Raw genomic sequence first — 12,770 nt, 5'->3', positions numbered from 1 at the left:
CGAGGATAGAGGAAGACAGACCGAACCTTTTCACGCCATATTGGATATACCTTCAAAACAGTGCATGCCACCGAAGCTTATCGATAATCGCGGCACCCATCCTTTTATTCCATCGTACAAAATTCCTGCAGGCGCGTGTATGTTCGTTCTTTTGCGAGCAAAACGGACAGTTATTCCAAGATAGCATTTTTCAATCATCTCCCTTCCTCTATTATGCTTTCTTCTCCTTCAGTTATTGTGGTCATCTGATCAAGTAGTAAACTGCTGCTTTTCTACAAACTAGATTAAAACCCCACAATTTTATTTAATATTTTTATTCCCCTTTTTTTCTCCTTTAGAAATACATAAATAATAAATTCGATTACTGATCAACATTTTATCGCGCGTACGAATTTTTTAATCAATTTGAAACTTTTATTTTTGACAGCAAACAATGCGCGTGCTATAAATTCTATTAATTAACCAACCGCTCTCTCTGCGTAAAAAAAACATTTCACTCGCATAAATCTATATTTTCAAAAATTGATTTAAATTTCGTCCCCTAAATTTTATATAATTTGTTTAAATCAAAATCTTGGTTGAGTTGTTTTGCGTGATCATCTGCGAAATTCATTGCAATTTATATGAAGAGTAAAAAAACGATTCAGCTGATCATAGAGATGATATAGACACGGATTTCACATGATTCCTCTTAAAAGTCACTAGTTGAAAGCCGCCACGATCCCGAGATCGCTACGTAAAAGTTCGCATATTGCACCATTCCCCCGTATCCCGACTCCATCTTCGTGTCTGGAAATCTACCCAGCTGTCGAGCATCGGCGAAGGGGAAAGACGAAGCGAACGTGCGATAGAAGAAGCTACGAGAACCAAAGGCAGGAGGGGATGAGAGGGAGAGAGAAAGAGAGAGGAAGCGGTCGCATGTGGAGGCATCAGGCAGGGTGGAGTCGATGTTGAGAGAGAGCTTAGGCGTGCGCCCTGGGCATATTGGCTTTTCGGGAGAGTCTTGGTCGATGTTCCCTGGTTCCTGGTTAACCCGCGGGATCGGTTACAAGGCAACCCGGCCAGCCGATTGGTTCATTTTGTCAGCGACACCCGCCCACGCCGCGTTATCGCGCAACTACTCTGCCTCTCTCTCTCTCTCTCTCTCTCTCTCTCTCTCTCTCTCTCTCTCTCGCTTCCGTAGCCGCAGTTTCTCGGTTCCATCCACCTCGTCTCTTTTTCTTCGCGCTTCTACCTGTCTCGCTGCTTTTATCTGTTCATTCGTCTCCTCTGTCTCTCGCCGCATTTCATCGTCGATAATCCGTCCTTCCCTCATCGCGTTCTAACACGCGTTTCGTGCCCGACCCGAGCCTACCGAGCCGACTCGCTTTTGACCTTCGATGGAAAAAAAAGGAAAAAAGTAAAAGATCGTCTGGACACGACTCTAAGATTGTTAACGGTCGATGACTCCGCAATTTTTCGACGGCTTGGCGTGGAAGCCGTGTGACGTGCGAACCTGTGGGAAGGACGGGGCGATTTCAGCAACGACGTGCTCCTTCTCGCGCGGTATCGTTTTAATCGTGAAACGACACGCGAGTATAATGAGAAATTGCTAATGTGAGAGGTTTTATAAATAAAGTAATAATTACCATTTTTCTTTTTAACGTTGGAAATACACTCCACGTATTTCATACGTGCAACGACGCGAGAGAAATATACGGGTTCCACTTGCGATAGCGATTCCATTGTCGGGAGATCGCGTGTCCAGCATTGTCGAATCGCGCGGCATAAATATTAAGCCATTTTAATGCGCCAATGCGTTTAACACGTTTCGTGGATTATGCACAAAATTTGCCACTCCGTTTAACAGTCAGGACCGGATAGGATGTATAATGGATGCGAGGACGCGGACAAAATATTCATGATGGTCCCTTGTAATGTCATAATAATCTGTTAATATATTTTCGCGCGAACGTATGTACAGGCGCAAATAATAATATTAATATTAATAATATTAATAATAATAATAATGCTTCATTTCTTCTTCATATATTTATATATGTATAATTCCGTATCGATAGTCTTTAGGTAAATTACGTAAGTCTTTTACCTATAGTATATGTATATTTATATATATATATTTTATGTATAGTATATACGTACTGTCGTAATATGTTCATATTTATAAGACGGATTATACAAGAATTTCGCTAATCGAGTCTATCTACAAAGAGGAGGATGAAAGCGTGAGTTTCCTATTGTCTCGCGCTTAATAGGATCGATTGGCCATACCCGGCCTCGAAATTCTCTTCTACATTCTTTTTATTCTCGGAGTGACGCAGGCCTTCCCCAAGGAGCCAAGCGATTAATGAAATATACAATGTTGCTAGGTTCTACTTAGCCTAACGGGGAGAGAATTATCGAGGGAGAAACATAAATTCGCTCGTTCGGGTATCGCATATTTTTGTCTATATAAGTCGCGTTTTTCTCTCGTTCAGACCCGAGCTGTTCTCGCTAGAGTATGCAGCTTCCTTATACTCTTCACATATGCGGCGTTACACTGGTATGGTACAACAAAATACACCGTACTGATAACATAGATAACTGACATATAAACAATTATATTACAAATGTGTAATTGAGGTCCCAAAATAATATTAGGAGAACATATAAAATAAAAATCAAAATGTCATGGAAATGAGATTATAGGAATATATTTTAGTCTCTTTTCTTATATACCAAGTAAATTTAAAAAAAAAAGTGAATAAAAGGATAGCATTCGTGGATCGAAATAATTTTTTAATGAAAAAGAAGCGATGATGAAATCGCTTTTATAAATAAAATTTGTGAATAAAAATGAAAATTACTGAAGAAGAAATATAGAAATGGCGTATTTAAGTTTAATATTTCGTCTTGAAAAATCTGGACTTTAATAAGATATCTGATGTCAATGTAGATTCATTAGCAGAAAAGAAGAGGTAGCGATTAGAAAAAAATACAAGAGGCGACATTGAAATAGGTCTTATTGACCTCAGTAATATGATCGATAATCCAACACAATTATTGTGCGTTTTCATTCATTTTAAAGAAAGTAATACAAAATAAAAAACAAGAACTGCTCTTGGGTGACAAAAAATATTTCGTTGCAACTACGACATTTTCCGACATTTTTTCAAATATCAATATCGTAGTACAGTGGTCTCCGTAGCTAGACATTGCAGATTCATGTTTTTTGTGAATCGGCCTACGAATCTGAAATCACTGTCATAACGAGTCCAACTTTGAGTTCTCTCGCGTACTTATTTCATCATCTTGTAGGCTGATCTGTCATTTCAACACTCAAGGAAAATACAAGATTTTCATTAAAAAAGTTAATATTATTTTTATTACAATAAAAATAACAATTTATATTTGAAAAAATTATAATTTTCTTATTAAAAAAATTCAACATTTTCGAAATTTTACAAGTTGTAATTTTGAAAATAATTCTTGATCATAAGATTCCATTTGAAACAAATAATTTTTTTACGAGATTTACCAGACTTCCTTCCATGATCAAAAATAACTAAAACGTTTATATTATCACACTAAATATATATATATATATATATATATATATATATATATATGATATTCTGGTATATTTGTAACATAAAATATATTTTTCGAAATGTTTACTTTTTTCATGAAAATCCTGTATAATTCACCATCTGATTAATCAATCTCGGAGACTGTTCGAGATAGAGAATATCAACTAGGAAGCGGCGCTATTTACAAACTGTAAGACTCACTGCATCTGGTTCTTGGATTTCAATGAACGGACGAATCGGAAACGTCCAATGGAAGTTATATACATGCTCTGACCGTTCGCTTTTTTCTTTTTAGAGTCTGAAAGATTGCACTTATTTAGTGAATTCACACTCACTTTTTGAAACGTTCCATGTTTTTTAAAAGCGTTCTATCACACATCACTAAAACGAATTCTTTCTATAATTCGTAGCGTAGTATCTTTTATATCTTCAAGTAGAACTTTCGGCAATGTATCTACGTATTGATATTATTAATTCGCCTTCGTGTACGTATCGACCGTTTCTAAGCCTCGTGAATCTGTTTTTCGATGATACTAATTGATGTCGTCGCGAGAGAAAGCCATCTTGTTAGATATTTATTCACATTATATATCTATCTTTGAATAATCTCCGTGCGATGACTTCATCGATCCTAGTCCATTCCGTTACGTTGATCTTCACGAATTTGTGAAATGTACCACCCCTCCCCCAGAATGTCATATCCGATACGATCTGCGACACCAGGCAATATCGTGTACATTTATAATTTCCGATTATTTCCTGTATCTCGCGGGACTTGTCGACCTGAATGAACATTTCTTCTCAAGATTCAGATTGTCGTCCACTCATTTAACTCCCCCTCCTTCACAACACCTCGAGGTGCTCGTTCGCGATGTCACCGCGTCGGTAATTCTTCCTCGACATCGGATGATCATTCGTGCCGATTGCGTCTTCCGATTCATTGCCCTTGTCGTATCACGCGGGCGAAAAGGGCCTGTGGATCTGCGGCTTTGGATTCACCGGCGGTGGCGTTGCGACTCTTATCAGCCCCTGACCTTGGGACTGACCCTGAGGTGTCGATTGCCGAGGGGGTGGACTGCCTCGGGACGATGGGGTATGCGGGCTGGGTACAGCCACCCTCAGCGGACCGGTGACCGACAGGTTTGCCGCCATCAATGGCGGGCTGTGGGCCTCCGATAAGCTATCCGAGAGACGAGATAACCCTCCGTCGGATAGTCGCGACGTTTCGGATATCCTAGATATTCCCTCGGACAGCTGGTGCTGAGGATGCGGATGATGCAGCAGGCCTTCGTGCGGATGGAGTCTCGGCGGTGGTAGCCCTAGCGAATCCGGTAGTCTGTAACAGAACAGAGAAAGAACTGCATTTTCTCTGGAGAAAATACAGTTTGGCGGAATCGCGATCTGTTATATGCGACTTGTCTTGTTGTCGATATATAGTATCAATTCGCATGTGATCTACAGCGAATTATAAATTCTCGAGTCAGATTGAATAGAAATTAAACAGAATGAGGAGAGTGAAAATAGAATATCTCAAAAAAATTCGTGAAACGAAGTCGTTAAAATTTACCTCGTCGTCGGATCACCTCTGGGCCCTACGGCTTGGAAAGGGCTCGACTCCGCGAACCTGAAAATCCCACCACCCGGCATATTCGGATGGTTAGGTTGTGGACTATGCGGTCCGAATCGGAAGCTCGTCGGTGGGAACTTGAAAGCTGTCGTATGACCGAATCGAAAGTGTGGCTGCGTAGGATCGAAACGGAAATTCAAAGAGGGTGGTGGTAAGGGTCCAAGAGATCCAAGGGGCACTGGGGACGGTTGGTGGTTCGGTGGCGGTGAGGAACTAGGCGATGGTGGTGATGTTCCTCCGAGGGAAATGTCGGAATCCTCGCTGCTGCTACCACCAGGCCCCGGGCTTAAAGCACGCCGGGCATTTCCGTTTCCTTGGCCCGATTGTTGCTGCATTCTGCTGCAAATAACACATAATTCGCTGTTACCAACCGATATTATCAATACATTGATTTAACGATTATGAGATGATTATTAATTGGCAAGTGGATAAGATTAATCGATATCTTAATAAATGGTGATGGAAGTGATTAAAGAGACCGGCAATGTAGAAATTAAAAATAAATTTTAAAGGATAAGTAATACAGATATGATAATAATGATGGTTTCAATATTTGTCGCTAATTCAAAGATAAAGAACGTAGATTAGAACGGAGAATATCGAAAAAAGAAAGTACAGCAGAATGAAAAAGATTCAAAATCCGGTGATACGCTATTCTTAAATTACATCTCTTATGCAGTGAGAAAATATAATTACAATGGATACTGTCAAAAGTTCCAAAAAGTCGAGATACATTATTCCAGCTTTTAACTTTTGTATTTAATTCTAACTATTATGCAACTGTGTCGTCTGGTTTCGCGAGGACAATGAAAAAGGTTGTTGAATAAAAAAAAAAAAAAAGATAAGGAAAGAGAAATAATCGTTGGCTATTCGAACTTTAAATCAGTTAGCTTTCCGGCGGGGGAGAAGGCGCGTGTGGTCGCGATGGGAATTTTAATTCGTTCCCGCTTTAGGTGGCACGTAGGTTGTGGACGTGGTGGATGTGCGCGATGCTGAAAACACTTTGTTTCCAGTCATCGCCGCGCGGCCGTAATTAATGAGCGCGCTCATCCTTCCCAGGTGGAAGAGACCGAGGATTCACGGGAGAGTAACGACGATCTCCCGGCTCTCGCATAAAGGAGGGGATCCACCTCATTACTCGGCAGATCACGTGTAGATACGGGAAAAACACGGTAAACTTCACACGCGCGCGAAATGACGAATGACCCGGCGTTAGGGTAGCCGAGGTGTTCGGCATGTCATCCGGTCGGAAAAGGTATTAAGTCGCTGTTACGTCACGTCGTCTAAACAAAAAGAAAAGAAAAGAAAAAAAAAAACCACCTACAGGATCTGCATCTCCGAGCGGCGACAATCAAACATTGTCGCGATATCTCAGATTGGGCTGGAATTAACTCGTTAAGAGTTTCGTTCCGCGCGAGATCACGTGCGATTATGATCTTGAGAATCGCGGTCTTATCGAACCGCGAATCGATCGAGGAATTTCGCGATGGGAACGCGAATGTTGAGGTTGCGACGGAAGCGGCGAAAAACGTAGGTCGACTCTCTCGATAAACGTCGTCGAGAAAGCCCGTCACTTCGGAAGCGAATGATCGTGTTTATCGCCTATTGACTCGCGCACTTGTAAAGACGATGTGGAAGAGACGGAGGGCGGAGGGGGAAAGAGGAGCGGGAATAAGAAGGAGGAAAGCCACCCCCGCTTGGAAATACAAGAATGAAGAGCGCGCGCGAGAGTCATTCGCCATTCTGCTAAAGACAATGAGGCGTCGCGGTCGTCTTAAAAGCCTCTCGGCCGCAGATCGATCCTGTAGCGGGGCTTCCGAGATCCTCTGGTATTTTCTTTGCTAATCGAGTCTCGAGTCGGACCCGTACTGTTACCACGGTAACGCCTCCTCGAGAGGCGGAAACGTCGGATTGTTCGCCCCCCCCCTCTCTCTCTCTCTCTCTCTCTCTCTCTCTCTCGAAAAAACATGATTGTGTCGAGGAGTAAGCCTCGAGACGAATTACTTGTCTCCGAGAAACACATTCGCAGATGCAGATCGATCTCATATCTACAATTTTTAATTCCATTGAGAAAAGTAACAAGATTATCGCGATACTCCTGTTATTGTTACGAAGTTGAACGTTTTAGTATAATATTTTGCTATTTTAAAACTGGTACTTATGTTCCCTTCAAAATAAATTCTGCAATTATACCGTGCTCGAAAGAGATCCGGGTAGTGGGTAAAAAAAAGGAGAAAAAAAAAAAAAAGAATTTAATTACGTTTTTCACGAGCCTTATTACGCTCGAAATGCGCTTTCGCCTAAGGTTATTTAATTAACACCACGAAAATACGTCTTGCATTTTACGTGAATATTCATGTAAGCTCCCTTTTCATCGTGCCTAATGGCGTACTCAGATAGATTAATATGACACGTCGACGTAGAGGCGAATCCTTCCGACGGTAGTGTTGAAATAATCTCCGATCGTACGTAGCAGGTACCGCGACTGAAGAGCTAAAAAGTACGCGGTGTGTTAATCAGATGAAATAGCGTCATGTTCTTGCCAATGCAATCGGGACTTGATCGTGGCTGAATTATACTCGTGAATAATGAAATAACCGACCGTGAATACACGCGCCGTTCGATTTTGATTTTGCGCGAGCACATGGTCATGGTACAAAAGACAAGAGCGGCTATTAATACATGATTCAAGATCCGCTATCACAGTCGGGAATCGAGTTCCGTTTTATTACTCGCGCTTTTAATTCTCCGTTTCACTCATCTCCCGTTTGTTATCTGATATATCTGTTCCGCGGGTATACACATTACATATGCGTTTATTGCTCTTTCTGAATTTTCGTTCGCAACTTTTAGCACACGTAAAATATATATATATAAAACCAAACACTTGAATTTCCTTCTTCGTTTATCGATTTGTCGATGTGCTATAAATTTTGTATTTTTCCAAATATCGTTTTCTTTTCTTCTCGTCTCACACATTCTTTCACCCACGCCTTCAGCCTTTCTCCCGGTCGCTCGCCCCCATATGCGAGACATCCGACGCGTTTTAATTATGCTCCTGGACCGCTCGCCTTTATCTTCGCCCTTTCACGAGATACCCGCACGAGGCGGCTCGACGACTTATTATATGCCGGGGTCTTCCCGTCCCACACGGTATATTCCACGGCGATCGTCCCCATTGAGAGCGTCTTAATGTCGTGGCATTAAAGCGCGGGGATTCGGGTGTCAATTTTTCGACGCGCATAAAAGGAGCATTAAAGCTCGACGGTTTAAATTTCGTTGCGCCACGCTGCGGTCCGCGCTAATTGCGTTCCGATAGGCGACAAATCGAATATTTCCGACACACCTGTAGCGATGTTGTCAACGCGTCAACGTAACGACGCCTTTATTTTAACGATCTCTCATGCCAAAGTAATTTGCAAATTAAAATCTACTTTTTATCCAAGTATCAAGGGAATGATATGCTGACTTATAAATAAAATATTACGTTTCAATCTTGAGGCGCCAAATGAAGGTACGATTATTTTTAAAAAATACGTATATACGAAAGATATTTTTCCGTTATAACTCCGGAATACCATCCTTGACATTTAGCTGATATTTGTGATTCCCACTTCTCAATTATAAATAGTTGAAACGGTTAAATATTGCATTCAATCGTCGCTTAATCCGATCACCTGTGTGCCTTCAATCCATCCAGCATGCTCGTAATTCTTGGTTCCACAGAGCTATTACTTATGAATTTACACATTTTCGTAATATCTTTTAAATATTTCTATCGACGCTAATAAGGGATTAAGCGCGGATCCACCGGGAAGCCAGTTGTAGAATAATTTACGATCGAAATATGCCGGTCTCCTCTCTTCTCGGCGACTAACATTAAATTTTCCGCCCATCGATGTTCGGAAAAAGATTAATGAAGCGTGTGTGTGATTATAATTATCATTCTGACCAGTAAACAGATTTTTTGCGCACTCTTTGTCTTACTTGATAATCTCGTTTACAAAACAATGCAAAAATTAAGACCATTTTAATAGCAGACAAGAGCAACGAAGATATTTGTACAGAGGTAGATAAAGGAGAAGATGATCTTATCGGCAATATTTTCTTTTGTACATTTTTTAAATTCTCAAAAGACGCGATGCTCGCGTTGGTTAGACTCAGAGAGGCGGAAATTGTCGCTCGAAACGTTTGTCCGAATAAAGACGCGCGGCAAACAAAGTTGATTCGTTCTTCTTTCGCGTGAACTAAAAACGATTTCGTACGCACTTCGTTATGCATTTACGCGTTGGTCGCTCACGCGCGCGCACGCACGCACGCACGCACGCACGCACGCACGCACGCACGCACGCACGCACGCACGCACGCACGCACGCACGCACGCACGCGGGCGAATTCGCGTGGCGAATCGCAGCGCCGAAAGAGCCGCGCGATGGCAAAGGCCAACAGGTGACGTTGTACTTTCGGCGCGAGACGCGGCGGTGATTAAAAAAGAAATTCATCAGCGCCGCGCCGGGGGAAAGTATCAGGTGCAACGGCGGCGAACGAGGGAGGGGGGACGGTGCATCGCCGCCGTTAAAGTATTTATGCCGCATGACGAGTCACTTTTGGAATCTCGCCGTATATTATAAAGTATTATGCACGGGGGACGATGACCAGGGCTCAAACCGTGACGGAAGCTACTGTAATTACGCGCAAGATGGTCGTGCGTAGCCGGCGTTGGTAGCCTCCATTGATCCTCGATCGAGAAACACGCGGTGAAAGGTGTGCGGCTTTTGTCCCGGGCCTCGGGAAGACAAGTGTCCGGCTTTATTCGAATTATTCGGAATTACGCTGAGAAATTGCGTATCGTCTCGTCGAGGCCGTCCTCGGTTGATTATCATTTCAATCGTCGCGCGCGTACGTAACGCAAGTTTAACCCTGGTATCCCGCCGCCTGGGTTGTCGAGTTGTTTTTAGAATATTGAAAATTAGCATGCAAACGTATATTCATAATATGTTCTTGTCTTCATGAATATATACTATATATAAATACATTTTTTACTTTTTAATATTAATTACCGATTATGCTGTATAATGTTAATTACTGCTGAACCTTGGAGTCGTGACACGGTAGAAAAGCTGACACGGTATAACTAGCGGAACCGGCTAGCTGTGCTGGCGTATTATTCGCCTCGCATGATTCTTCGAATTGAAATTGCAATGCCATCGAGTGAATGTCGACCCAATTCTTCATCCTCGAACGAACGAGTTTCTACGATTTCGTTTCTCTCGTTCTCTCTGTCTTTTTCTTTTTTTTTTTTTTTTTCTTATACAGCGTAAAAAAGCGATCGATTTCAGGCCCGATATCGCGAGTTGATCTATCTTGAGAGCTGCGCGAGACCGACGAGGAATATCATTTTAACAGAATCTACCCCGATGTCAGGGGATACCGTGGATTTTGATGTGTGGTACGAGGCCATATCTCTCTCTCTCTCTCTCTCTCTCCCCCCGCTGTTCCCCCGTTCGACCCCTCGTTCGGACCAACCCCGCGCCGATTAAATACCCAGTGCGTACAATGGAGTACATATCGTTCGAGAATCTGAGCCATGCGAAGTCTTCCACAAAAGGTAACTGGATACCGGTACGAGGAAGAGACGGCATGTGAACAGAGGTCCCGCGATTTCAGGGGAGGTTACTGTGTACCCCCCCCCCCTCTCCTTCCAGTGTCTTTCTTTCTCTCTCTTTCTTTTATACTGTGCCTGTGCCTTCTCGTTCTCCCCGTCTTCCCTACATCGCCGTTTCACCCTCGTTTCTCAACTTCTTTTTTTCAACGCTAGTTCATTTTTAATAGCCGCTAATAGAGACGTTAAAACGATACGGGCCCTCTTGCTCGACTTGGAACCCGATGCTCAATTCTTTTCTCGCTATCGCAAGCCCTCTCGCTCTTGCTCGCTGATGTTCTGCTCCCCTCGTTTGTGTCTCTGGAGAAAAGCGCGGTGCGTTCTGATGCATTTCATTTACAGATCAGAAACGAGTAAACAATATAAATAGAGATAGGGTTGAAAAATAAAATTGTGGCTTATATTCTCTATGGATTCTGTAATTCTATCTTCTTTGGAAAATTACAATAAACCACTTCTTGGAAAAGTGATATCATAATCATCGAGATAAAATAATGATCGATTCGGAGATGAGATTATAAAGTGGACTTAAAATTACGCCTTATTAATTTATCCTGCATTTTATAAAAAAAAAAAAAAAGATAATACCATCAAGAGAAAATGATGTTTGAAAAACTCCTGAGAAAAATTTGTTACGCTTTCACGTAAACCGCGCATGGCCAGGAAAAAAAACCAATTATCGCCAGAAATCGTATTCCGTGCCTAGGCAACAAACAGGAACGTTATTATCTTTGCGCGCAACGGAGGTGAGTACAAAGGAGGCAAGCAGCGCGGCGCATCCGCGCGTTCGCTCGCAACTCTATCGAGGCCTTTCCCACCTTCAGAGGTTACATTAGGCGGATAACATGGTCGAGACAAAGAAAAGGTCTGCTCGCGCATTACGCCGGAGATGTTCGAGTGGTAGCGCGATGAGCGAGGCGGCACCACGGACAGGTAGCCCATGATTTGCAACATTTTTATCCGGGCCAACATCGGGAGAGACGTCTCATCGCCGCAATATGGCGACCGAGCATGGAAGAGGAAGAGGAGGTGCGTGTGCGGTTTGCATTTTTTGACCCGGCTTGGTTGACAGGCCAGATCCTTTCTGTCCTTCTGTGTCGCCCTGTGTCTCGAGAACTCGGAGAGACCGGACAAATGTTTGCCCGTGAACAAAGAGTATCCACTGACGTGGCGACCTCACTTGTTCCGCCGTCGCACAGCCAGCCTCCCCCCCCCCCCTCCCCCGGCACAGGGGCCGTAGGATATATTGTTTGTGAAGATTTTTAAGTGCGCCGATGCACCGACCGAAAACCGATACCCGCTCGCCGTGTCTTCTCTCGGCTCCCATCGCGATCGAACGGACGGTCGTATTCCCTTTTTAAGCGAATTTCTCGTTTGTTTGGGCAGGACAGGAAATGCGCGCTGTTTCACGGTAGCGCGTTTTCTAGAAAACGAGAACCGAGTCTCGTTAGATCAATATATATCGCTTGACTGTCTCGCACTTTTCTTACGCCTTTTTTGTGCTATTTGTACATATTTAGTAACAAAACGCTCGTATCGTATGTAACACATTTACATTCGAAATTATATACCCCGCTACATTGATGTCACCTTGACTAACTTACATTGAACTTAATTATCTACCGTAAGTCGGGCAATATAATTTACGATGTACTATCGTTCGATGTATAATTAATAATCGTGACATAACTACTGGCAGTTAGGACTTACGTCATTGATCGGTATGTATGTTAAATTGAATATCGCTTTATGCATATGCACGAGTATATATGATAAAGTACGAGAGCATGATGATTATCGCGTTAATTTTATAAATTGTCAACTATCTGCATATCATAGCAGTATCGATTAATTTTAGAAATCGTGTAAGTATTTGAAATGTAATTATTTGAAATTTAATTTCCGAGACGTA

General features: G+C 42.5%; 1 protein-coding gene across 3 annotated transcripts in view; it reads right to left on the bottom strand.

Annotated features, from left to right (window-relative positions):
- Window positions 1-1,911: 1,911 nt before the first annotated feature.
- The window catches only part of Optix (optix), a 49,464-nt gene continuing 38,605 nt past the window's right edge, over window positions 1,912-12,770 (bottom strand). Inside the window, exons 2-3 of one of the 3 annotated variants that reach the window (XM_089080636.1) lie at window positions 5,137-5,532; window positions 1,912-4,938 (exon numbers count right to left, since the gene is read on the bottom strand). In XM_089080636.1, coding sequence (XP_088936762.1) covers window positions 4,524-4,938; window positions 5,137-5,532 — 811 coding nt within the window. In that variant the 3' untranslated portion in view covers window positions 1,912-4,523. Of the gene's footprint in view, window positions 4,939-5,136; window positions 5,536-12,770 lie in introns of all 3 variants that reach the window. The other 2 variants (XM_089080635.1, XM_011647993.2) reach the window with 2 other exon arrangements.

Source organism: Pogonomyrmex barbatus, unplaced genomic scaffold, assembly GCF_055798465.1.
Source record: "Pogonomyrmex barbatus isolate J1 unplaced genomic scaffold, ASM5579846v1 scaffold4, whole genome shotgun sequence".
NCBI lineage: Eukaryota > Metazoa > Arthropoda > Insecta > Hymenoptera > Formicidae > Pogonomyrmex > Pogonomyrmex barbatus.
Note: the sequence above shows the minus strand (reverse complement) of the source record. Positions and strands in the feature narration are given on the sequence as shown.